At 41.4% G+C, this 26,107-nt stretch overlaps 1 protein-coding gene across 4 annotated transcripts in view; it reads left to right on the forward strand.

The window, feature by feature from the left end:
• The window catches only part of lrrk1 (leucine-rich repeat kinase 1), a 74,228-nt gene that overhangs the window by 37,352 nt on the left and 10,769 nt on the right, over positions 1–26,107 (forward strand). For 2 of the 4 annotated variants that reach the window (XM_087174512.1, XM_087174513.1), the window contains exons 16-31: positions 616–819; positions 2,119–2,291; positions 2,474–2,594; positions 2,899–3,058; positions 4,159–4,337; positions 4,468–4,565; positions 5,486–5,657; positions 5,751–5,920; positions 6,606–6,745; positions 9,264–9,582; positions 14,253–14,422; positions 16,172–16,369; positions 16,460–16,599; positions 16,769–16,906; positions 24,628–24,822; positions 25,294–25,445. In XM_087174512.1, coding sequence (XP_087030638.1) covers positions 616–819; positions 2,119–2,291; positions 2,474–2,594; positions 2,899–3,058; positions 4,159–4,337; positions 4,468–4,565; positions 5,486–5,657; positions 5,751–5,920; positions 6,606–6,745; positions 9,264–9,582; positions 14,253–14,422; positions 16,172–16,369; positions 16,460–16,599; positions 16,769–16,906; positions 24,628–24,822; positions 25,294–25,445 — 2,729 coding nt within the window. The remainder of the gene's footprint in view (positions 1–615; positions 820–2,118; positions 2,292–2,473; positions 2,595–2,898; positions 3,059–4,158; positions 4,338–4,467; positions 4,566–5,485; positions 5,658–5,750; positions 5,921–6,605; positions 6,746–9,263; positions 9,583–14,252; positions 14,423–16,171; positions 16,370–16,459; positions 16,600–16,768; positions 16,907–24,627; positions 24,823–25,293; positions 25,446–26,107) is intronic. The other 2 variants (XM_023408296.2, XM_023408297.2) reach the window with 1 other exon arrangement.

Below are 26,107 nucleotides of genomic sequence, written 5' to 3' on the forward strand. Positions count from 1 at the left end.
ACCTGAGTACAGCCACACAGAGCCGCTAGCTTCGCTTTACACTTTAAGTCGTGTTCATTTTAGTGTATTTACTGACTGAATGGATGTATCGTATCAAACTCACAAAAGTCCCACTAAATATTCAGTGGCTCATTTTGGGCCAACACTAGCCCACAGCTGTCAATATGCAAACGCGCTTCTGGCCGACTACTACTCTCACACCGACGCACTGAGGGGTTTTCTTTAGCTTGATTTTCATAACTTACATACTGTAGCTTTAATGTGAAAACTAATGGTGTTGTTTTATACAGGTTTTCAGGTATGAGGCAGAGTGAAAGGAATTGAATTTGTGGTGCTCCCTGCAGTGAAAATTTACATTAAAATAATTCAACAGCAATACTTCCTTCCAGAAACAGTGTATCTGTTCCTGTGGATAATCCAGGAAACACGTTGTCAACAGTTTTTTATAGGGATAACTGTCTCATCCAATAAAAACTATTCAGAGTGAGCTTTCTGTTGGAAACTGTACCGAATTTAGGGAGTGGATCTAATAATAACTTTTTCATATTTTCTGAAGACTGAGTCACCTCAGACTGTTTTTTTTTGTTGCTGACACATCACATATTTGCTTTCCAGACCCCTAAGTTCACTCAGCTCTCGTCCTGTTACACACAGAAGGACTCAGTGGCGTTCAACGTGTGGGACATTGGTGGTCAAGCCAGCATGTCCACAGTGAACCAGTGTTTCTTCACTGATAAGGCCCTGTATGTGGTGATCTGGAACCTGGCTCTGGGAGAGGAGGCTGTGGCCAGCCTGCAGACATGGTTGCTCAACATCGAGGTGAAATTTAGCTCTCTCTCCCTCAAACTCACCAGACACACACACACACACACACACACACACACAGACAGACACACACAGACATATTCCTGCAGACCAGACCGACTGAGCACCTGGTTCCAGCTGTACTTGAGTGTGAGTGGGTCAGAGAATGAAGGGTGTGACTGTGTGAACCAGACAGTCGTCAGTGAGATGGGTTTGGTGTTTCCAGTGAGAGGGAGGGGTGATCTGATTTAAAGGGAAATGATTTGGTTGTCTGACCACAAACCAGCCACAGACTGATTAATTGAAGCATGATGATATGGAACATGTTGAAACTGCTTGCATCATTTCACTGAAACGGTTCATAGAATTCTAATTACTAACTGATATTTAGTAATGCCTTCCATTTGCTTTCCTCTGATTAATAGGGTTCGTTTACAGTATTAGTTATGCCTGGATTTGTTTTAGAGGCTGACCAGAGTCAAAGTTGTAACTTTATCCTTTGAGTTTTGTCATTGTGAGTCTCACTTTTACATGATCCTGTCAGTTTGTCAGGATCTCAGTGCTCTCCTCTGCCTCCATTTCACACCACATACACATGTCTGCAGGAACATATTTTCAGTGCGGGGGCTGCCCTGGATTAAATGACATTTTACATGCCATAAACAACTGACAGATGGAGCACATTTTCTGTGGTTAAATCTGAAACTTGTGTGGAATTATATCACAGCAGGATGAACAGTGTTATCCTTGTCATCGTGGATCTCGTCCTCATAGACCTGCTGTAAGGTTTTGAGTTTATTCTTGTGGATCCACAAAGCCCAGCTAGACAGACACAGAAACAGACTGGGGACAAACAAAACATATTAGGGAGGGGAAAACAAGGGGAGAGCAACAGATTTAACACAAACAGGTTTAACACTAATGCACTGAAGACCACTTACTTTGTGGATTTTATTCAAAATGGTATTAATGATGCGTCATGTGTCAGATAGATGTCGACCCTGTCAGTCTCATTTGACTGTCAGCGCCTGTCAGTACTTCAGCTCAGCAGTCAACTGATGCTCGTGTCTCCTCTGCATCGTTATGAAGTCTCATGATCTGGTTTCTTACTTGTTCAGGCATTCCCTCACCAAGTGAAGCCGTGTTGTATTTAGGACAGAAGTGAGGAAGCTGCGGTGTTCACAGGTTTTCTTTTATAACCTTGCTCATGCAATTAGCCTTAATTGGAAATTACAGGTGTAATCAACTTTGTTCCAGGTAAACTGACTGAATGTTTTTTGCTTATCTGTACACACTAACACCTGTGTCCTGTAGGCACGAGCACCCAACTCTGCAGTGGTGGTTGTGGGAACACATTTGGATCTGATCGACACCAAGTTTCGCACTGAGAGACTGGCCACGCTCAGAGCTTATATCCTGGCTCTGTGCAGATCCCCGTCAGGCGCTCGAGCCACCGGCTACCCTGACATCACCTGGAAACACTTGCAGTAAGAACTTATTTTACATTTTATTCTTTGTTTTTTTTTTTTTTTTTTTACATTGATAAAAATTAGCTGCAGTGTTTGCATATGAATCATTTGAGTGTGTCACTAGTATCAGCCTCACAGAACATCTGTTAGTCCGTAGAGTGTATTCAAGTGTGTGTGTGTGTGTGTGTCTTGGTTTTCAGTGAAGTGTCCTGTAAGACCCTGGAGGGTTTGGAAGGGCTGAAGAAGCTGATCTACCAGGTGGCTCTCTCCATGAAGGACAGCAGCAGCTCGGCGTGTGGCAGTAAATTACTGGGCAGACTGGTGAGTGAGGCCAGTGAAGCTCTGCACTGTGTCTCTACTGTGACAACTACAACTGTGTACAACAGTAATTATCAAAATACAACACAATCACCTTCATGTATCTACAATTACACCAGCACCAAGCAATGGGTTGCTGCTGTGGATGTGAGCAAACACAAAATGTAATTCTTAAGGTTAGTTCCTGGAACTATTTGGTCCAAAGATTAGTTTAGATCACAAACCTGTCAAAATGATCAAGTACGTCTAATCCTCTGTATGTTATTCTAAAGCACAGGCAGATTTTCACCTTTGCCTCCTCCACCAGATCCCCAGGAGCTATCTGACACTTCAGGAAGCAGTGATAGCAGAGAAGCAGAGGAGAGATGCTGAGAATGACGTCCAATATCTAACTGATGCCCAGCTGGACCGTGTCATTGAACAGAACCCAGGAAGTGACATCAGAGACTATGAGGACCTACAGACTGGTAACGTTACACCATGATAAATGTTTTGTTTGACTTGTCAAACCCTTCAAAATACCTGGAACCATTTACTTGTAAAAAGAAATGTCTTTACAGTTTTCATTTGACAAAGATTCCCATTTACTCTGGGAAACAACCACAAAACACCTTTGGACATCTGTGTGTTTGTCATTGATTGGGCTAAAGAGGAACCACACCCAGGTACATCGTTGCCGTGGGGGGCTTCCAAATATTTATCATTTCTCTATTCTTTATTTCTCATTGAATATTACTCGCTTACATTACTAATTACTCAGCAAAAGTAATGGATTACATTACTTATTACTTTGATTACACAGTTGTCAGCTCCAATAAACGTGTCTTCAAACAAATCCTGACCTCAGAAGCATGTTTACATACGCTTCAAAACTATGTGACTCCTGAATGTATGTGTACCCGTAGCTAACATTACCAAGAGACATTTAAAGTCTTATGGTAGATTCTGCCTTCCCCCACCTCGAACTCATGCACCAAGCCACCATGTCCCTGACCAACCCCTGTCTAAGTCCTGATAACACCGTAGACTGTTTGAGAACAAGCTGAATCCTAAATGTTGAAGTAACGCAGTGTTACTGGGATCAGTAACTGTAATTGTTATCACTATGTCATTTGAATCCCATACACTACTCACTAATTCATAAAGTAATCACATCACTGTAACATTTTACTAAGTACTACGTTACTTCCAACACCATTGACCAGTCACACCATCAGATCCTAGAAGCTGAATTATTAATAATATATAATATGTATTAATAATATATTTACTGAACTTTCAAAATGAAGTTACTGGTTGTACCTAATACTGAAAATACAAAGACATACAAAGTGTTTAGGTACAAAACAAGCTCTTATACAGATTTCGTGCCATTTGTGCATATTTGGATGCAATTAGGAGGCTGAGTGACCAGTAAGGTGACTGTCTGTCTATATAAGGAGCTAAGCCGACCTGCTGATTCTACTGGTGTGACAGAATATTCCCCTCATTTCCCAGATTAGCAGCATTGACCATTAGTTAAGAAGAAACACCTTGCACATGGCTTTTTTCTTTTTTGCACATCCAGCCATTAGCTTCTTGATAGAGACGGGGACCCTGCTTCACTTCCCGGACACCAGCCATGGTCTGTGTACCCTCTATTTCCTGTGTCCCGTGTGGCTGTCAGAATGCCTGGAGAGGATCATACACCTCAAGTCATCTCGCTCTGTAGCCAGGAATGGAGTGATTCGAGCTGAAGACCTCAGGGTGAGACCCAGGAAGCAACTGGAAAGACCAGCAGCTGAAATATCAGAGACAAAGTTTAGGCTTTGCTAGTTGTTTGTGTGTTAAGGATTCCTGACTTCCTCCTCCTTCTTTGATGTGGTTTGTTGTGCAGATGCTGTTGGTAGGAACGGGGTTCACCGAGCAGACAGAGGAACAGTATTTCCAGTTTCTAGCCAAGTTTGAGATCGCTCTGCCTGTGGCCAACAACAGGTAAAATATTGTCTATATACAGATCGATACTATATTTATACTTTTTTAAATATGTGTTCTTTCTCCACAAAGCACACATGTCACTATCCAAGTAGAAAGCCAAGATTTCTCAATTTTTCCACTGCAACCAGCCAGAATCACCATAGCAGCCATCCCAACCACCTTAGCAACAACCTAGCAACACTCGGACAACTACCTTGAGCACCTTAACAACTGCCTAGCATCCACCTTATGATGCCCTAGTAAACACCCATAAAACCCAAGCAGCTGCCTGGAAAGCCATAGCAACCACTTAGCAACCAAATAAAAATGACTAGTAACCATCACACAGACCCAACTAAAAACCTAAAAACACTCGGACCACAGTTATCACCCTAGCAAACACTTAGCAACCAACTACCTACCACATAGGAAACAATCAAACACCTTAGAGGAGCTATTTGTCACTTTTGCTATTGCTACGTAGTTAACGTTAGCATTAACTGCTTGTTTACTAGGCTAAAAGAAACGTTGTGAATTTCATTCCTTTACTCTCCGCAACTGTCTTCAGAGGTGGAAAGTAGCAAAGCCGATGTTAACTCTTGTCTCTATCATGCCTTTTCTTCCACTGAAGTTAGCATGCTAACCAGCTAGCCCTGGCCCATCTCCTCACTTTCTGATAGCGACTCATTGTAGCCTCCTCTGCCCTGAAGACGTAGTGCTGCTCAGAGGACGTCTTGTGAATGCAACAATGGCTGAAGCTCTTGTCAAGTGACAATCACCACCACCCGCTCGCTGCAAAAAACCACATTCGGCAGCAGATAAAACTTTCAAACAGCCCTTTTAAAGTATAAAGTACTAGCTAATGTGACAAAAACATTTCTGGTACTAGCGTCAAGCAGAAAGCATACCTAAAGTTTCCTCCTTTCCTCTCTCTGTAGCTATCTTCTGCCTCATCTCCTTCCTCCCAAGCCGGCGATGGACATCCATGGTTTCCGCCAGCAGTTCAACAACACCCTACAACGTCTTTTCAAGATGAGCTTTGTTCCTGCCGGATTTTGGGAGCGCTTCATTGCCAGGATGCTCATCAGCCTCACAGAGATGGACCTGCAGGTACTGAAACCAGCAGATTCTTATCATTCACCTCTCATACTTTCACACTTTCAGGGTTTTACATTTACAGCCTGACATGTTGTGTTTGTGTAGTCATTTGAGCTCAAAAGAAATACCAGGAGCCAGCACAGCAGGAGCTCTGTGATCTACAGCTTTGCTGGAACCCAGCAGAGGAATCGATGCAGCACCTTCAGAGTCCGACGCAGCCAGACCATCTACTGGAAGGAGGGGCTGCTGGTCACGTTTGATGGAGGTTATCTCAGGTCAGAGCTCGGGCTGGAAGGAAACGGGCAGTAATTAAAGGAGCCAGACTAAGTAGACTTGAGTCAAAAACCTGTGGAGGCAGGTCAGAATTAATATTCAGTCAACTTCAAGGGCATTCTAGTTCACAGGAAGTGGGTGGGTTTGTATGTTCCATAGTTGAACGTGGACTTCAAAGGGGATTTCTGTCTTTCTGAGAATAAACAATAAAAGGAAGAAATAATCTTTGCTCAGAATTTGCACCATATATGGTACTGTGTGTGTTTATATCTTAAGTCTGCTGATATTATTATATTATTTACCTTCATTTTCAAGTCGTGGTATTTTCATTTCATTGCAAGTAGTTCCAGGTATTCAGCAATTTCGACACAAAAGCTTTAATATCTTTAATACAGATAAAGGAAATTATTTTGCAGTGATGCTAACCTGCCATATCTATCACAGCAGTCTTAGTCTTATTTAATTTATTCTGAAGCATAATGTATAAAATGAGAATTTAACACGGAAACCTAGGTATTTCTAGTGAAAAGAAAATCTGAATTAAATGCACCTGCTAAAAGGGAAGAGAGAATTAACGTTGAACAGCCGGCTCCTGCAGCTGCTCAACATCAGCTGAATTGTGACATGCTGAAAACAGATTAACCTTCCAGTGAAATGAGGCGGTGACATGTGTTTGTGTCTCTGCAGCGTGGAGTCATCAGATGTCAACTGGAAGCGGAAGAAGAGCGGAGGCATAAAGATCATCTGCCAGTCAGAGATGAGAGATTTCTCTGCCATGGCCTTCATCACAGACCACGTCAACTCCCTGATCGAGCAGTGGTTCCCTGGTCAGTGCATGGCTCTCTGTTTATGTGGAGACAGTCAGCTCTCAATACTCAGATTTTTGTTGCATGTTCCATTTGAACTAGGAAATCAAAAAAATCAGGATACATATCAATCTAAACATTAGCCACATGTTAGCACGCTAACCAGACAGCCCGGCTCACCTCGTCACTTTCCGATATCGACTCACTGCAGCCTCCAATCTGTCCTGAAGATGTAGCGCTGCTCAGAGGACGTATTAAAACCTCTTGTCTTATGAACACAGTGATAGCTGAAGCTCTTATCAATCACAAAAGCCTGCTCCTGGCAAGAAATCACGTTTGGTGGTAGATAAAACTTACAAAAAGCCCTGTTAAGCTGCTAAATGCTCCACTTTGTTTGGTGCTGGAGCGGGGGACAGTTTGTTTATCAGATATTTTTAACTGAGAACAGCTGCCTGCTGCTGTGATTGATCAGAGCGCTCAGACTGAACCAAAACAATGAGCTAAAAGACACTAAAAAGCTCTTCAGAATTGGGAAACTACAGAGTTGTTGGTGATTCTTTGTAGGCTTATCACTAGCAACACAAAACAGTTATCTGATCTACTGTTGATTAAAATAAATATGACTTGTTGCAGCTTTAAAGCACAACTACTATTTAAACAGACATGCAGACCAGCAGTCGCTTGGACACACACATACAGAGATCGCTTCACAAAAGTAGAGACTGCTTACATGACCCAGGGTCACTGTTACTCACTCAGTCACAGGAAGGGTTTTGTGTGTGTATGTGTGGGAGACGTCATTACTGGCAGTATGGACACGTGTTTTTCTAGCAGATGTTTCATATCCACAGCTTTATATCAAACACTGAAATATTTACATTGTACATTAATTTGGACCATTTCTGTACAAACTATTTTTATTTGAATGAAACTGAAAGATGAAACGGACAAAAAAAAACAACACACTGCCGGTATGTGATCCAGCCTCGGACTGTGAGGACTGCTTCCTCTTGATTAGTCATTTTTATGCCTCAGCTCCAGCAACAATCAGGGAGGAGGCATTATGTTTTCAGATTGTCTGTCCCATTCCAATGAACACAATATCCCAGTAACCTGTCAAGGGAATTTAGTCCGGAAAGAGAGAGTGACCATATTTCTTGAAACTTGACTCGTTGGTGGAGTCATACAATTGCCATAATTCTAGTTTGACACAGAGATGTAATAATCAAAAAGCAAATATACATATACACATTATTATACTAATATTTATAATGTACAGTATCGTAAAGGGACACTAGACTCCGTTAAAGGATTTAAGGAACACTGAGCCATGTTTATCGGTGTAAATTAGTGAAAGGGATAAAGATCTTTGCATTCGGTCCACTATTGGGCGAGACAGTTGACCCAAAAACCATTAAACAGCTGCTGCAACACAAAAACAGTTAGTGTGCGTCAGACCAGGTCCAGTAAAAGTGCTTATTCACAGCGGACCAGCAACTCCCGTGTTCTGTGAGGTAAAAAATGTCTGGTGCCTTTGAACAGAGCGATACAACAGCTGTTTCTGGTTAAACAATCAGGATCTTACTCTTTAACAAAAAGGTCTGTCTCTATTTGAATCTTATCCATAATGTTGTCAGACACTTATAATTACAACCTACAACGCAGACAAATGCATCGTTTGATTACTTGACTCTTGTAGACAGGCACCTGTTTCCAAATCAAATCAAAGATGGCAGCCTGCTGGCTACCTGGATATGAGACAGTGCCACAACTTGGGAAACAAGTTAAAAATATTTTTTATTGCACCTCGCAGATGTAATTTCACCAAGTAATACCCTGCAGGACTACCACAGAGCTCAGTTTACCATAAAAGTGTTGAGGTCCAGGCCTGGGACTCAAACCCACAAGAGCATGAACGAGTTCCACATGAAGGCTCACCTTCTGAACAGCCTGAGGTCATCCTCAGCGGATGTGATGAACTGCAATGACATCCAAAAGAAAGAAGGAAGACCTGTGTAGACAAAGGAAGTCCAACAGAGGGAAGCAGCATACCACACATGTAACCTTTGAATAAAATGTCCCATTTTAAAATGTATTAAATAGACTGGCTGATTGGCTGCACCATGCTTAATCTGGAGCCCACACAGATATGTATACCATATTGTCAAAATTGAAATATATTTTAATGAGTAAATAAAATAGAAATATTTCACCATGGATTGAGTTACACCATACTTTCTTGTGCAGTTTGGAGCTTGTTTGGGTGAGATATGTTATTCTGAACATGATACATGATTCTGACACTGTACTACACCGTACCATTAGAAAAGACAGTCATGTGGCCAAAGTACAAAATCGACAATGTATTGTTGTTATTATTATTTATTTGTCATTATAACCTAGAAAAGCCATTCACTTGCATTAGAGTAGTAATTGAGTAGTAATCTTGAGACTGAGACTGGTCCAGCCCTGTGTACCAATCTGATATGCAACAAGTCTAAATCATATACATGTGCTGTCTCTGTGTCTTCACCTGCAGCTTTGACAGCCAGTGAAAGCGATGGGAGTCTCCTCATAGAGCAGTACGCCCCCTGTCCTCTCTGTGTCTCGCGTGGTCAACAGAAGCAGACCAAGCTCCTAGCTAGCCGGCCCGGCCAGAGTGGAGAGAGAGGAAATCGTGGAGGAGATGATGGAGGAGGAGGAGGAGGAGGCGAAGCAGGGGTCCATTACTTTAACATGGAGGACTGTGTGCTGGCTGCAGTGGAGAAGGAGTATATCATTTGTCCTCAGCATCCTGACCAGCCAGTCCCCCTCCAGGAGCTGGTCCCAGAGCTCTTCATGACTGACTTCCCTGCACGGTAACCTCTCACCATTTAACCAACCATTTTATTTTACCTCTGCCAGGGCTGCACACTCCACCAAATCTGTCAGAAGACATATTTGGTTCAGTACAATTTTAGAAGTTTCGGCCATTGTTTCTATCAGGTGTAATAATAATATTAATAAACTTTATCTATAGAGAACTTTTCTTACAAGACATGTAGCTCAAAGTGCTTTACAATAAAAAATAAGATAGTACAATAAAATAACGGTGAAAAGAAGGACAATGAGATTAGACAATAAAAAGACAGTAGATGATAAAGATGTAAATGGAAAAAACATAAACCAGTAAGAATAGAAATATGAGATAATGAATTAAAAGCCAAATTAAATAAATAGAGTTTCAGCTGTCTGTTAAAAATGTTCACAGAGCCCTCATCTCTTACAGCTCTTGGCAGGCTACTCCATAGTTTTGTAGCGTAGTTAAAAAACCTGCACAGCCTCTTTTCTTGTGCATAAAATTGTGTTTATTTTAAAGCCTGGCAGTAGAGGACCTAAGAGCTTGTGAAGGACTATTAAATGACATAGAATCTGCAATGTAAGCTGGTCCCAAACCATTAAGAGCTTTAATAACCGGTAAAAGGACCTTGATATCTATTCTAAAAGATACTGGGAGCCAGTGGAGTGAAGCTTAAACCGGGATAATATGATAGGAACGGCCATACCTTTGCAATATTTATGTATATATATGATAACAGTATTGACTCCAACATAATACCTGAGATCTGTTTGATCAACAGCAGAATGTGACTTAGCTACTTCACATTTGACAGTTTAAAGATCTTTAAAAAAGATTTAAAGAATTAATTTAATAAAAAAATATTATTTTTAAATGTGTTTAATTTAGTCATTAAAAATAGTAACTGTATCAAGTGGGATGATTAACAATGAAAAAAAAAACTTAGGTGGGAAAACTATCTAATGGAGACAATTTTTCACCTCAACAACATTTCTTGTTGCATGTGACGTTTCTGATATTGGGCTTACAACATCCATGTAGTGTGGAAACAGGATGTAGCAGCAGCGTGTGTGTGTTTGTGGGTTAACAGCACAGAGACCACAGAAGCTGTTAATAACTAAATGTCCATCAGCTATGTATAGCCAGCTCCAGTTAAGGTTGCCATGGTGATGGTAGCTCCTTTCCCCCTGAGTTAGGCACAGACTTTAGTGAGATTTGGCTCGACTCACCTCTCAAACTCCTGCTATTCAGTCAAAAACCATAACTCCCATCACCAAAGCTTTTACGGCGTGAGTGCGTCTGTGGCTCAGGAGGTAAAGCGGGTCGTCCACTAACAGGAAGGCCAGTGGTTCAGGCGAGATTCTGAACACCAAATTGCCTCTGATGGCTGTTCCCTTAGTATTCTGTATGTGTGTAAATGGGTGAATGTGGCAGGTAGTGCAAAGTGTTTTGAGCGGTTGATAAAAGTGCTGTATAAGTGCAGTCCATTTACCATTTACAAGACTTTGCTGTACACATCTGTGCGATTTTGTGTTCCTGGTGTCAAACGTGTGCAGTCTGTGGTGTTCCTGTCACTCAGAGGATGTGTGGGTCTGTTTGCTTAGTTACACTGTGTGAAAGAATACAGATTTTCCTACTGTACGTTCTGCCAAAACATTATGTGTGAGGAGTAAAATTGTTTAGAACAGATTAACACCTTCTCCCACTTTAGCCTCTGAACACTGTCCATTCAATTCTGCAGAAGAGAAATTGCAGACAAAATGTTGAATAGATTCTTGAGATTGAGAGTCATCTTTTCATTCAGTATTTTGGTAAACATAATTGTGTTCATTGAACCTATAAATGTAATCTCCTTTAAATCTTTTGTAGTCATGCAGCTCATATCAGTAAACTCCTCCCTCCCTGTTTCACAGTCAGCACTGTGCAATCACTGTGGTAATCCTGGCCTGGTCCACACTAAACATGCTGGACCCCATCTGATCCAGACAAATTTATCTTGGTGTCATCTGACCAAAGAATGTGCTGCCAATGTTCACTAGGTTTCTTTTCATGTTCTTTGGCAAAGTTAAATCTTGAACTAAGACGCAGCAGCAGCAGCAGCAGCAGCAGCAGTAGTAGAAGTAGATCTGAGTGCAGACAAACCGTTTTGAGGAGGAGTAGAGAAAATCTGCCCTGGAGCAGGGAGAGGAGGAGAAAAGGAGGAAGGGGTTTGAGGGAAAGCATTATAAAATCTGAACATGAAGTGAAGAAATAATGCCTGCAAAATGAAAGACCGAGCGTTTCACTAAAGAAAGAAACTCCATATCACACCCGGTCACTGGACCTCAGACTGTTGGTCCCTCCACCAGACACATTCCACAGGAGCTGGATGATTCACACAGTATATACTAACTGTTACACTCTCTCTCTCTCTCTCTCTCTCTGTCTCTCTGTCTTACACACATGCACACACACACTGACAGTCAGCAGTTCTCCAGGGCTTTGGCTGTATAATGAGTTTCAGCTGATTTGTTGCCAGTGACAGCATCTGTTGATGTATTGTCAGGGCTCAAGGGTAACCACCACTCCTTCAACTATTGGAGTAAACATGCAGTCTTTCTCTTTGTCCTACGCACATAGACACATACACACACATTAAGTACTCTGAAACACTGTGTGTGTGTGGGGGGGTTAGGAGTAGGGGGTATTGGGTGGGCGGTCAGTTGCGAAAGACCATCTCTGTCTCTGTAAAACAGCACAGACCCATGGAAATGTTTGCTGCAACAGTTAAACAGCTGCTCCAAATATTTGTGCAACTTCAACTACAAATGTGTTGCACTCGAGCTCTTAGAGAATCTAAGATGGATGTTGGTATAAACACAAGTGCCACTAACTAACATCATACATTTTCTCAGCTGGAGGGTTGCTCGTACATTAAAAGACTGATCTATTAGCTTTTACCAGTATTTATCTTTTTTTAACAATGTGATGACACACAGCTGGTGCTCTCCACCCCCCAATGTGGAGCTCAAATAAGCACAATAAGATATGAGATTGGACAGATAAATCATTCTGCTTTGTTCATTTATATTACCACAGAGTGCATAATCATGCTTATTCCATAGCCACTTATCAGCCAAGGTAAGGAGATGTTTGAATTACCCTCTATTTTTATAGTGTTTTTGGTCACCTTCAAGGAGCTACATAGCTAACATTAGCATTAACAGCTGTTTACTTACCAGTCTAGAAGAAACATTGTGGATTCAGCATCAAACTTCATTCCTTTATTCACCGACAGCTGGAGAGCAACACCAATGTTAACTCTTGTCTCGTCTCTTGTCACATCTTTTTATCTACTGAAGTTAGCACGCTAACCAGCTAGCCCCAGCCTGTCCCGTCACTTTCTGATAGCGACTCACTGCAGCCTCCAGTCTGCTGTGAAGATGTAGCACTGGCCAGAGGGCGTATTATACTTGTCTTGTAAATGCAACAATGGCCGAAGCTCTTGTAAAGCAAGAATCGCCACCACCTGCTACCTGCAAGAAACCATGTTCGGCAACAGAAAAAATGTCCAAACAGCCCCTTTAACCAATCAGTTTTGTTACCAGGGTTACATCAGAAGCCTCTCTTCTGATTGGCTCACCGACCTGTTGTTACTAGAGCTCCAGAGAGAAGCCTGAGAGAGGAGATGTAAAACTACGTTCAGATGGTTTTTGGTTCTTAAAACCACAAATAAATCTTCTTATGGATCAACACTTCAAATAAAACACAGGAAAATAGTCAAATGTGGTATGGACATTTAAAACAAACTGAGTTCAAATTTGATACTAGTTTATTGAAACATGGTTTGATTCACTCTTGATACTGTGGTGAAGATCTGCTGGGATATCCCTGCTCTGGACCATTGAATGATTCAGCTTATTAAAATGATTAACTAGACATTTACTTTTAATTAATGTTCCTGCAGATTTACATCCAAATGTTTTGCCTGAAAGGAAACCATTTCCAGAGTCGACATTAAATTGTGTCACCATTCAGACTGGAGGGCCAGAGCTCATTTAAGCCAACATCTTGATTGGTTTATGTTGTCCCTGTGGTTGAAGCAGCACATCAAAGGCTTGTGAGCAGAGGGTGACAGAGGGATGGATGGGATAGTCTGGATGGGCAAAGGAATGTGGCTCTACTGTCAGCCTGTAGGGCGACTGATAAAAGAGAGGCTTTGTTCCCCAGATGTGACCAATGTACATCATGGTTAATGTTGAGGTTAGGATTCTGGGTAATCTAAGTCTTTCTAGTGTGAATGTTTCTCCAGTTAGGTTTTAATGTGATACTGATGTTTTTGGAACACATCTGTTTAGAGCAAATATTTAATGATTTATAACAAGTAGTGAGTAGTCGTGAAGAACAAGACAATGATTTGTGTCTTATCAGTTTATCAACTGATCAATCAAAAATCAAGTTTTTGTTCAGAATTGTAACTTAGATGCAGATCTGACCATGTTATAAGACAAAATTATACATAAATGGATTTAATTCCAAACAGTTCTTCCTTTTTCTTGCCGTTCTCTGTAATCTATGTGTCATCTCTGTGATGCACCTACAGAGATGAAACTCACCTGGTTCTGGTTGAGACAGCAAACAGTTCCAGATTTGGGACTCAATGATAAACAAACACCTCTGTGTGTGTGTGTGTGTGTGTGTGTGTGTTAGGCTCTTTTTGGAGAGGGCCCAGCTGGAGTACACTGAGGAGGAGAATAACATCCTTGGCCAGGGGGGCAGTGGGACCATCATCTACCGAGCTCGATATCGGGACCACCCGGTGGCCGTCAAACGCTTCCACTTCAAGAAGTGTCGACAGCAGACCATCAGCAGCGACACAGGTACACAGCCATCTTCTTCTTCTTAGTGACGTGTATCTAGTGTTTCGTTAAATTGTTTGATAGGTTTTTGAAATCTGACACTAATATTCTGGAAGCTGCTCATGGACAATATTTGGTGTCAGTACTAAATAAAACCAAGAATCTCTAACTTGTATGGGTTGTCTTGTGTGGGTCATCCTCACAACCATTTATAATACTACCTGCAATTACAATATTTACATGTTCCTTAACTGTGTAAGAGTTTTCCACAGCACGCCGCTCAGTCAGTCAGAACCAAAGGATGCAGGCCAGGATCATTTTTCTAACTTTTAAAAAACTTAAAAAAAAAAAATCTTATATATTCTGAAAGAATTTGTTATGAAATAATTTGTGTTTCTAGAAAGTGTAAAACAATGACATGGCAGTACGACTTGCTTCTCTCTATAGCTAATTGTTGCTTCTCCCGCCGCCACCACCACACTCACACACACACACAAACACACAAACACACACACACACACAAACACACAAACACACACACACACACATAAACACACACAAACACACACAAACACACACACACACACACATAAACACACACAAACATACACAAACATACACAAACACACACAAACATACACACACACACACACAAACACACACAAACACACACACACACACACATATAAATAGCATATCACATACAGCCATAAAGAGGAATCTACCATCTTTCTGTCCTGTGATATCTTATTTGTTAGAACACATGAAAATAAAATCCTAAAAAAACTCAGTTGACCTTGTACAGCGGGACAATTTGACTTGTCACACATGTGTAACTAATAACATTATTGATGACCCCATTCCATTAAGGTGCTTGTACTGCGCTGCTAAGGCGTATTAGGACAACTACTGTAAATGAACACAGTGCATTTCTAGCCACGACAGTCAATGGACCTTTTCCACAGAAGACTCTTTGACCTGTCAAACACAAGTGTAATTAATAAAGTTCATAGTGGCCACATTCCATTAGCATGTTCTATTTTCAGATCCCTGATATTGTGCGTCGCAGCTGATTGGGTAACTGAACACCTAAGTGGAATTCATCCGTCATTGATGTTAGTAGTAAAACCTGTGTGTTTGCTGCTGTGAGGAAGGTTTGTTACAGCGGTAATCCCACCCAAACATGACTGCCTGCAGCCTGTACGCTTGTTCTCTTGCCATAGACTGTAGGCTTTTTTTTTTTTTGAAGTTCTTTCTTTATCTTATGTGACACAATAATCTCAACTCAAGGTTCACTCACTGTTTTTTCTGAGCTTTTAACTGCATCCCATGGTCCTCATCAGATAATGGAACTGTCTCAGACATCATCACATGAACCAAGGGTTTTGGATGGAGATGAAACATCTTCAAGTATCTACAACCAAGTCCAGTTGCCCTTGATTCAACCTTTCTTGGATAACCATGACCTGGATGACTGAGAATCTTCACAGACATTTTCGTTGGGATTATTTTTGTCACACATTTCTACCTCATATTTAGATATTTAGATTTAGATATGCAGACCACTATAGTTACAGATAACAAAGGGAGGGCAGAGATGGAGTAAAGAAGTGAATTCATTGCTGGTGGAATATTCAGAATGAGAGGGATTGTAAAAATGATTCAGTTGGGTCTCTGAGAGCTTTCCCTCTGGCCTCAGATCTGTTCTCCATATATCTCATTCATATCTAACTTTTGTGCTCCCTCTCATTCCTCTTCTCGTTGCTTTAGACACCATGGTGAAGCACCTGCAGTCTGCAGATGCCTGTCGGAGCTTCTCTGAGTTTCGCCAGGAGTCCAGTATGTTGCACTCTCTACAGCATCCCTGTATTGTTTCTCTGGTGGGCATCAGCATCCACCCGCTCTGCTTCGCCCTGCAGTTAGCCCCTCTGGGCAGCCTCAACACGGTGCTGGAGGAGAAGCGCAAAGGCACGTACACACATATGCATCATGATACTTGACGTTGGCCTGTGTTAATGTTAGTGGAACATGAAGTTATGTTTTTTTTTTTATTTGTAGGCTCCAAGTACATGCCCCTCGGTCACATGCTAACCTTCAGAGTAGCCTACCAGATTGCAGCAGGACTGGCATACCTTCACAGGAAGAGCATCATCTTCTGTGACCTTAAATCTGACAACATCCTGGTGTGGTCTCTGCAGGTCTGTATGTGAATCACCATCAGAAAGCCATAAACTTTTGATTTTGGTTTATTGACAACATTCAATATGAAAAAAATTTTTTTTTTTTTTTTTATTATAAAGAAACAGATTTGCTTTCTGTTTCTACCGTCTGATTCAGCTTGCTAATCATCCATGTGTCTTCTTCCAGGTGCAGGACCCAGTCAACATTAAACTGTCTGACTACGGCATTTCTCGACAATCCTTCCATGAGGGCGCCCTGGGTGTCGAGGGCACGCCAGGTTACCAGGCTCCTGAGATCCGACCAGGCATTGTGTATGATGAGAAGGTAGTGACCCCCTCTTCTTAACCCACATTAACTGATGTGCGCAGCATTTTTATGAATCGTGTGTCTTTGATAGGCTGATTGAGATGCACTTAGTGCTCTTTAGCAGTGGGGAGGACAGTGAAGTTGGTTATGTCAGTCTGTTGGTTCATATATATATATATATATATATATATATATATATATATACAAGATATCTTGAGGCGCCCCAGTATCTCTAGCGAGAAATGTTCCTGAGAATGAAGTGTAGTAACAAGAAGAAATAAATACTAGGACCATATTTTAACTCTGAACATACACTGTATAGTGATGTTGCCACATAAACAGACATAAACTGTTCATACTGTAAGTGAAAGTGGGTATCATTATGTACTTCACAGCAATGTGCTGGCTAGAGATTAAAACAGATTTAACTCGTAGAATACAATCCAGACCGTAGATCGAGTCCAGTAGTAGTCTGGCTGACGTCCAGAGATCCTGTGTGGAGATGGGAGAGACTTCCAAAAGGACAGCCATCACGGCAGCTCTCCACTGATCTGGGCTTTATGGCAGATTGGCCAGACCTCAGTGAAAGAGGGAATGTCATTGCAAAAAAGCACCTAAAGGACTCAGGCACCACTCATGCTGTGGGGGTGTGGTTTTCAGGGGCAGGGGCAGGTAAAGCTGAACGGTTTTCAAAGGCAGTCGGGTCATGATTGGATAGTTTCACGTGTTTTGTTCTTCAGGCTCAGAGCTTCACCACATTCAAATTGAAATAAAATAACAGAATACAACAAATAAAAAAATCTGTTAGCAATGAAATCATTAATAAATGACAGAGTGGCAGTTCCACTGGCAGCCGTACAGGCCCAAACCACAACAGAACCTCCAAGATGTTTGACAGATGAGATTGTGGCTTTCGGCCATGAGCTGTTCCTTTACTTCTCCACACTCCTCTTCCCATCATTTTGATAGAGATCAATTTTCATCAGTCCATAGAACTTTGTTGCAGAACTCTTCTGGCTTCTTAATTTATGTTTTTATTCCTCCGTGTCAGCGACAGTCAGAGCTGGAGGCATATTGCTTTCAGGTTGTCTGTCCATCCGTTCGTCCCATTCTCATGGGCTCGATATCTCAGTAACACCTTGACGGAATTTCATCAAATTTGGCACAAACATTCAGTACGACTCAAGGATGAACTGATTAGACTTTGGTGGTCAAAGGTCAAGGTCAGTGTGACCTCAGAAAACACTTTTTAGCCATTACTCAAGACTTCACACAACAATTATGACAAAATTTCACACAAATGGTTCATATTTTATATGACTCTGGGTAAACAGGAAACAGGAGGCCGACCAGAGGTTTGTATCTGTTACATCCAGCTTGCAAGCCGCAACAAAGAAAAGAGACTCACACTGCAACAATAACAAACTGAGATTTGATAAAGGAAAAAACAATAATAATCACAATGGGGTGTGATAGTCGGGTTCTGCTGTTCCCAATTAACATGATGGCATCTCAGCTTACACCCAGCCCACACAGCACACAGGACCAAGGCTGTGGGGCATCGCAGCATCCTGCGGTGAATCCTCTGACGTTCGGTTCATGGAGTCGTGTTTTCACAGGCAGATGTATGCTTACATCCTGAAGAGCAGTCATAAAGAAGTTTTTCTTCACAATGCAAATGATTTTCCAATCATCCACAAGAGTTGTGCTCCTTGGTCTACTCGGTCATTTGCCATTTCCTGTGTCCACCTGTTTTTTTAGACTCTACCCAGCTGTTGATGTTGGCAAACCAACTCCCTTTGATACCTCTTTGATAAATTTTGCTAAGTTTTTTTTTAGCCTCATTATTATCTTCTTCATTTGCATGGTCACCTCTTTACACCTCATATTGACAGACCACTCCACCGCATGTGTGCATGAACTAATGTTGAAACAACGCACTAAGAGAGATCTAGTAGCCAAGTGTCCACTTACTTTTTGAAATTTGGGCTTTTAATTGCTAGTGATGGTGTTAATGTTAATGTCCCTGTCCTTGAGATGTCCCATGAGATGTTTTATTTAGTTTATGCTCATGCCTCTCATGGTCTGCATTCCTAACTGTAGACAGGAGGATTATCTCAAAACAAACTCAGCTGGGTTTATTTCAAAGCGGATCACTCGTCATGGCCAAAACAGCCTCTGTCCTGCTGCTCTTCTCTGTACCTCTGTGTGATTTTGCCTTCCTCTCTATCACATATGAAACTCTTTATGCAGTCACTTGATCCTAACATGTTGATTTGATAATAGAGAAGTTGGTAAACTAGTTTGATCCACTAACTGCAGTATATGCACAGAATGGTGCAGTCTGATCCTGCAGCAGAAATCTGTTTGGACTCTGAGCTGTTGATCTGTCTGCTGTTTGAGCAGAAGGTGTAAGGAATCAAAGAGCTGCCCCTGCCTCAATATTTAATTTACTTGTTGCAACCAGAAGATTTACAGTTAGTGGGCTGATCATTTTGACCGTTGACTTTCTTCTCTGCAGCATGTTACTGTCTGATTAGTACCATATGTTGTTTTAATGGCAAAGGAAGAGGAAAACCCAAGCAGGTTTTACCACGGCTATAGCGTGATGACCTTTGCATCCACACAAAAACTAGGACTTTTTAAAACTACTGCCAATAGTTTCACTAGATAAGAAAAACATAGTTTTTTCAAATATAAACATGATATATTTTCCACTAAACCCTTTTTTATATAATCCAGAAACCAGAGGAAAACAAGCAGAGACCCGAACAGTTCCTTAAAAATCATCTAAAATCACAATCTTTTGATTCGAATCAGGAAATATCTGTACAAAAAAAAAAAACTGTGATACTGCAATACTGTACCAAGGTTCAATATCCAATCTAGTGTGGATAAGCACTAGCACCAATAACAGAATTAACAATTACTCATCGATTATCTGTTGATTCTTTTTTCGATTTGTCTGTAAAAGAGCTAGAAAGTTGTGGGAAAATAGTAATTACAGGTGCTCAAGGAGAAATCCACAAATGTTTTGTTGTGTCTGACCAACAGTGCAAAATCCAAAGATATCCAATTTACGATAATGATATAAAAGAAAAAAAGCAAAACAGCAAAGTGTCATATTAGACAGGAAGGAACCAGAGAATATACAACTGTTATATAGGTTTTTGTGCATGTAAATGTTCTCCAGAGTCACAAGGATCAAAGTTTACACCAAAGGGAGGAACTCTGTCAGGGTAAAAAACCCAATTTTCTCTGTTGTATGAAACGCCTGGTTGGGGGGTTTGACATTACTTCCTGGTCCTGCTGACTTCAATATGTCTCTTGGTGCAGCCCACCTGTAAGATGGACACCCCCTGCAAGCTAGCCACGCCCCCACACAAGGCACAGCACATAACTACTTATAGTGAAGAGTTTTCTTTAGTTTTGTAGCCATGCCAAGAAGGACTGTGTTCTCAATTGGCTGGAGAAAACTACTTTATTTTTTCCACGGTTCCCTCCACTGCTCCATATTAAAGTGTGATCCGGCACTTCAAGGAGGACTGCTTCAGAAACCATGCACACAGTTAGACGTTTCTCTAATCTCTATTAACTTAATGTGGCCTAACGGGGGGGGGGGTTACCGAGACCTGACTAAAAAAATCAAAAGGGTTTGTAGTAAAAGTATTCCTATTTATGAATACTGTCATTCGAAGCCTTTGCAGACTGTACAGCGTCTTGATTCGCAGCACTCCTCATATTTCTCCCTCCTTCCAGCTGCCTGACAGTGGGTACGCTTGTTTTCTGCTCCAGTCCAGCTTGTGAAGGTGTATCGGGTCTGTCATCTTCTGCTTCAGGATCAGACTCTTGCGCAAAACGATAAGGCAGAACCGAAGCCGCCGCAACCGTGTTTACACAAGACATGAGGAATGTGTCGTTGCCATGGTATTTGCCACCATCAGAGGGGGGAGGGAGGCCTTAAAGAGCCCTGAGCTCTAACAGAGTGTTTCAGACTGAGGGTGAAGAGAGTACAGTATAATGTACAGAAAATGTACAGAAAAAGAAAAAATAATGTCTTTTCAGAACATTAAAGCATGTAAATCTATTTTAGTCGACACCAAGAATGAAATGAACACTAAAAATGGCCATAATCCTGTTTAAAATGAGCCATCAGGACTTCTGTAACTTTGTGATGTCACAACAACAGCACAGCCCACTTGGACAAACCTTCCAAAGTTGGAGGATTTGGTTTTTGCAAGTGTTTACTTGAAATCTGCTGTATTTCTATTCAATTTCTATTAAGGTCTCGTGCTCTTGTTTTGTTTGGCCTCTCCAACGCTCTTTTAAGCTTTTAATATTTTTAACACCATTCTTCTACTGATCATTGGATTACTTTTTGGTCCGCCCAGACGCTGCAACATCAGAGACAGTTGCCACAATGATTTTAATCATTTTTAGTCCAAATTTGACTGTTTGACCTTCTGTCTTCATCTCATTTCAGCGGCATTACAGGTGAGTTTTACCAAGCAACAGTAGTAGGCTACAATCCATTACCTGTGCGTAGCCTGGTTGTGTGTTACTCAGAAAACCGACCTGTTGTTGCTAGAGCTCCAGAGAGAAGCCTGAGAGAGGAGATGTAAAACTACACTAAGATTGTTTTTGGTTCTTAAAACCACAAATAAATCTTCTTATGGATCAACACTTCAAATAAAACACAGGAAAATAGTAAAATATGGGACCTTTAATATCTTCTTATATAACTTAAATGATGAATTGACAAAAATTAACACAATTGTTTAAATTTTGTGTCAAATCAACTTTGGAGCAGTCAGTGTAACTTACTGAGAGTGTGGATATACGTCTGTTATAGCTGCTGTTGGTCTGATATTGCTGGCCCCAGGCTGCTCTGACTTTCTCCTCTCCCCATGGAACTAGTTTTACGGGGGTTTACTGTTTTACTGGTCCCTGCCTCTGCAGCTTTCAAAGAGTTGAGAAATCCATCTATAAGCCTCCACCTCTATTCATCAGCCCCTCTCCCACAGAGTCCGCTGACCTCAGCCAATCAAACAACCTTCTCTCCTGGGCGTTAATTTTACTTTTTGATGAGGTTTAACTGTTTTAATGAGATGCAGACGAGGCTGGAGAGAGAATAAATGATGGAGCAAGTGGGACAGGAATCAAGAAAGAAAAATTAAGAAAATAAATGAAAAGCAGCTTCGTGGTTGCCAGCTGTGAGTCTTTTAGGAAGTAATGGAACAAACTTAAGTGTTTGTCAAGGGTCTGGACAATACGCAATAGCACTAGTAGAAAGCTGTTACAAGCCATTTGTTTATAGGCTTGGATAATATCAACACAGCTCAGTGACAAGATCAGGAATCTACATCATGGGTTGTTTCTTGTAGTTGTACTGTAATGAAGAGTTGAGGGCATTTTTTAGGTGCAACACATTATCAGTTTTGGCGATCAGAGATAATTCATTTCATTAAGTAATATGATTTAATTGACATTAAATCCACCTCGGGGCACCACCCTTAAAAAGGGATCGGATAGCTTATTCATTGATTCAGTCTCATAAACAATTTGCAACTTGTGATTAATAATTAACTTCATAACTATAATCAAAATGACCATATCAATTGTTGGTATAGGTTGAAGGGTTTTTAGGTGTGCAACATTAAATACTGTAGACCTGCAGGTATCTTCAAAAGCATTTATTTTAAAGCTAACAAAAGCAAAGACACACAATATCTAATTTAATGAATGATACTGTGTGTGTGTGTGTGTGTGTGTGTGTGTGTGTGTGCGCGTGCGTGCGTGCGTGCGTGCCCCTTAATATCTATTCTAAAAGATACTGGGAGCCAGTGGAATGAAGGTTAAACTGGGATAATATGACAGGAACAGCCATACTTTGGCAATATTTATGTATATATAAGATAACAGTATTGACTCCAACATAACACCTGCAGGATGTGACTCAGCTACTTCACATCTGAAAGTTTAAAGATCTGAAGAAAGATCTGAAGAATTAATTTTATAACAAACATTTTATGAAAATGTGTTAAATTTAGTCATTAAAAATGACGTCTGTATCTAGTGGGATGTTTAACAATGAAAAAAACAACTTGTCAGGACTCTGGTGGGAAAACTATCTAATGGAGACAATTTTTCTCCATCACCTCAAAAACATCTTTGACGTTCGTCTACTGACATTTCTTGTTACTTCTTACATTTCTGTAACATCCATGTGTCTTGTATGTAGTCTGGAAACAGGATGTAGCAGCTGCATGCACGTACGTGTGTGCGTGACATTTTCTAACGGCTAACGTTACACTATTTAAAATGAATACTTCATCACTCTAAGCAGTTGTCAGTGGCTGCGCAGCACAACCTTTTGTGTAGGCCACTGTTTTACAGCAGGGAAGAAGAACTGATCTCTGAGAAAACTGACCATCCACCAAGTGTGAAACTATAAAGTTTATTAATAATTTACATTGTATTGAATCGATGCCTAGATTTTTGTACTCGCCGATACCCGATACAGTATTTTAGGTAGTATCGGAGGAATTTTCGATACTAGTATCACCAGGGGAACAACTCTATAATATAACAGGTTATCATGCCACATAACTTAAAGACTCCAATATTAATACAAAACATGCAACGTGCTCTGTAGCTGTCTTATCATGGTTTTATGTAGCACATGAATTTCAGATATGTTGTTCACCAATGATGAGAGTCAAGTCTCTTTATCTTTCTATCAAAAATAAAAACTGTAGACAAAACGGAGAGTGAGAAGATTCTTCAGACTGAGGTCAGGGGAACTTCCTTATATGAGTTATACCATCGTTTTTTCCATAGTCCTTGAGACGTCATACCACACCACAGACCTCAAGTGTATCTGGAGCCACGACCAAGTGATGTCACCTCTGAAGTAGTTGAGTGCTTTTGGCGTCGCTGTACTGTTTGCCTTTACAGCTATTCTGGGAATTCCCACAGGGACTGACTCCCCCTCCCCCCCATCACTATCTGTGACCGTTCAGAGACAGGAATCCACTCGGGTATTTTGGTCCTCAGATATGGGTTTCAAGGATGAGTTGAATGATAGAAGAAAGAAAAAACTAGAGTTTGATCTTTGTGGGGTTTTTTTTAACACTTAATGGCTAAAGGTGCTCTGTGGAGTCGTAGCCATGACAACTGCAACCGAGAGGAAAAAACCCAAATTACAATCCTGTGTCCTGAGTAGAAAAACATGAATGAGCTGTTGAAGATAAGAGAGCTGGTTAAGGCTGAGTTGTGTTGCTGTGGCGTATCTGTCAATCAGTGTCTCCTCAATTGTCATTATCAGCAAAAGTGGAGCTATTATTGCCATTCACCTCCTGCCCTGTATTCACCTGCTGATAAGTACAGGATTATAGTTTCCTGTGTTCTGATATAACTACAGTATACTGTGTGTTTTACACCTGTTTCATTATATCTCATCTAACTGTGATTTGTTCCCATGTGTTTGCTGTATCCCTCGTATTCATGTTTACTTTTGCTGGGCTCAGTTCCCCCCCGCAGGGATCGCATCAGTTTCATCTTTTTCTTACCATCCATTTCATCAACATTGCTGACATATGGGCTAAGGCTGTATTTCATGGGTGACAACACTGCACACAAATCTGACTGAAGGTCTGAATCACCTCTTCAGATGTAACTCTGACATCTGACCTCGATGTGTCTTGTTTTTTTTTTTCTCTCGTCATCTCCGCCCGCAGGTAGACATGTTCTCCTATGGTATGGTGCTGTATGAGCTGCTGTCCGGGCGGAGACCAGCGCTGGGACAGCACCAGCTTCAGATAGCGAAGAAGCTCTCCAAAGGCGTGCGGCCGGTGCTCGGCAGCCCAGAGGAGGTTCAGTTCTACTGCCTCCACAGCATGCTGACTGAATGCTGGGACACCAAGCCTGAGAAGGTGAGTCCACCTGACGCAGTGATGGATCAAAGGTTCCCTGTTCGCCCTGTTTGGTAGGAAATAGAAAAGTTCTCATCCACCACCACAAAGAGTCATGGTCATTACCTATAGCTTGGTTGTATGGCGTAGAGAATAAACCCCCGCCCCCCCCCAATGGCCCGGTTCAGAGCTGGTATTAACATCCGTCTCAGGTGAACCGATCACAAATGGACAGCTTTAAGTTCAGGTGTGTGAAAGCACCCAAGATGCATTGAGGTCTGAGATCCGATCACTCAGACCACATTCAGAGGTGGTCTGGACCACATGTGGCCACATCCTTTGATTCATGAACCGAAAATATTTCACTATTTCCATTCCAGTGATTCTGAGAGCTCAAAAACAGCTGATCAAAGTCACCTACTGTGTGTGTGTGTGTGTGTGTGTGTGTGTGTGTGTGTGTGTGTGTGTGTGTGTGTGTGTGTGTGTGTGCAGAGGCCGGTGGCCATGCAGTGTGTGAGGCAGATGCAGGAGCCCAGCTTCCCCTGCCTCAGGTATGTGCTGTCCTGTGACAGCCACTCGCAGCTCTTCCTGTCCCAGCTGCAGGGACACAGCGCCGTGTTCTGGAGCGGAGACAAAGACGGCAGGTTGGTTTCAACTCCTCATTCTCATGATAACTGCTTATTTTTACTTGAAACAAATGTTTTTAGTCAAACATTTTTTGAATTATTTTCCATTCACAGACCTGTGCTACTAATGAGTGCATTTCAAACATTTCAACAAGAAGTCAGTATTAATATGTAACCGGGGTGGGAATCACAGAGTCACTCTCGATACGATACTGTCATGACACTATTATATACAGAGATTCTGCAAGACTCGACATATTTTAAGACAATAATATCAGACACCTCACGATATCTGTGTAAGTGAAGGAGAAAAATTTACCTAAAAAGGCAAAGAGCAGGAATCATGTTTATTCACTGCATTGTGGCGTCAGTCTCACAGAATTTGACAACTGAGATTAAACAATGTACAACAAAGTGCATAGAGTCTTAGCTTAGTGCCTCTTTAATACACACATGCACACACCCACATCCACATACACACACTGACTGCAACTTGTGTTCACTCCCATGTAAAATAAACTTAAACTTGCAAAAGGCCGAACTTCCAGATAGCAGAACAGTTCTGCAGTTAAAGTGTTTAATAAATTAATGCAAAAAAACACATTCCTCTCTCAAGAAACAATAAACACAGGGGTTAAAAGTGTGTAGTTGTGTGTCTTTCTGTGTGTGTGTGGGGGGGC

Source organism: Seriola lalandi, unplaced genomic scaffold (assembly GCF_002814215.2).
Source record: "Seriola lalandi dorsalis isolate HSWRI2012SDOR001 ecotype SW California unplaced genomic scaffold, Sedor1 jcf7180002054359, whole genome shotgun sequence".
In the NCBI taxonomy this organism is placed as follows: Eukaryota; Metazoa; Chordata; class Actinopteri; order Carangiformes; family Carangidae; genus Seriola; species Seriola lalandi.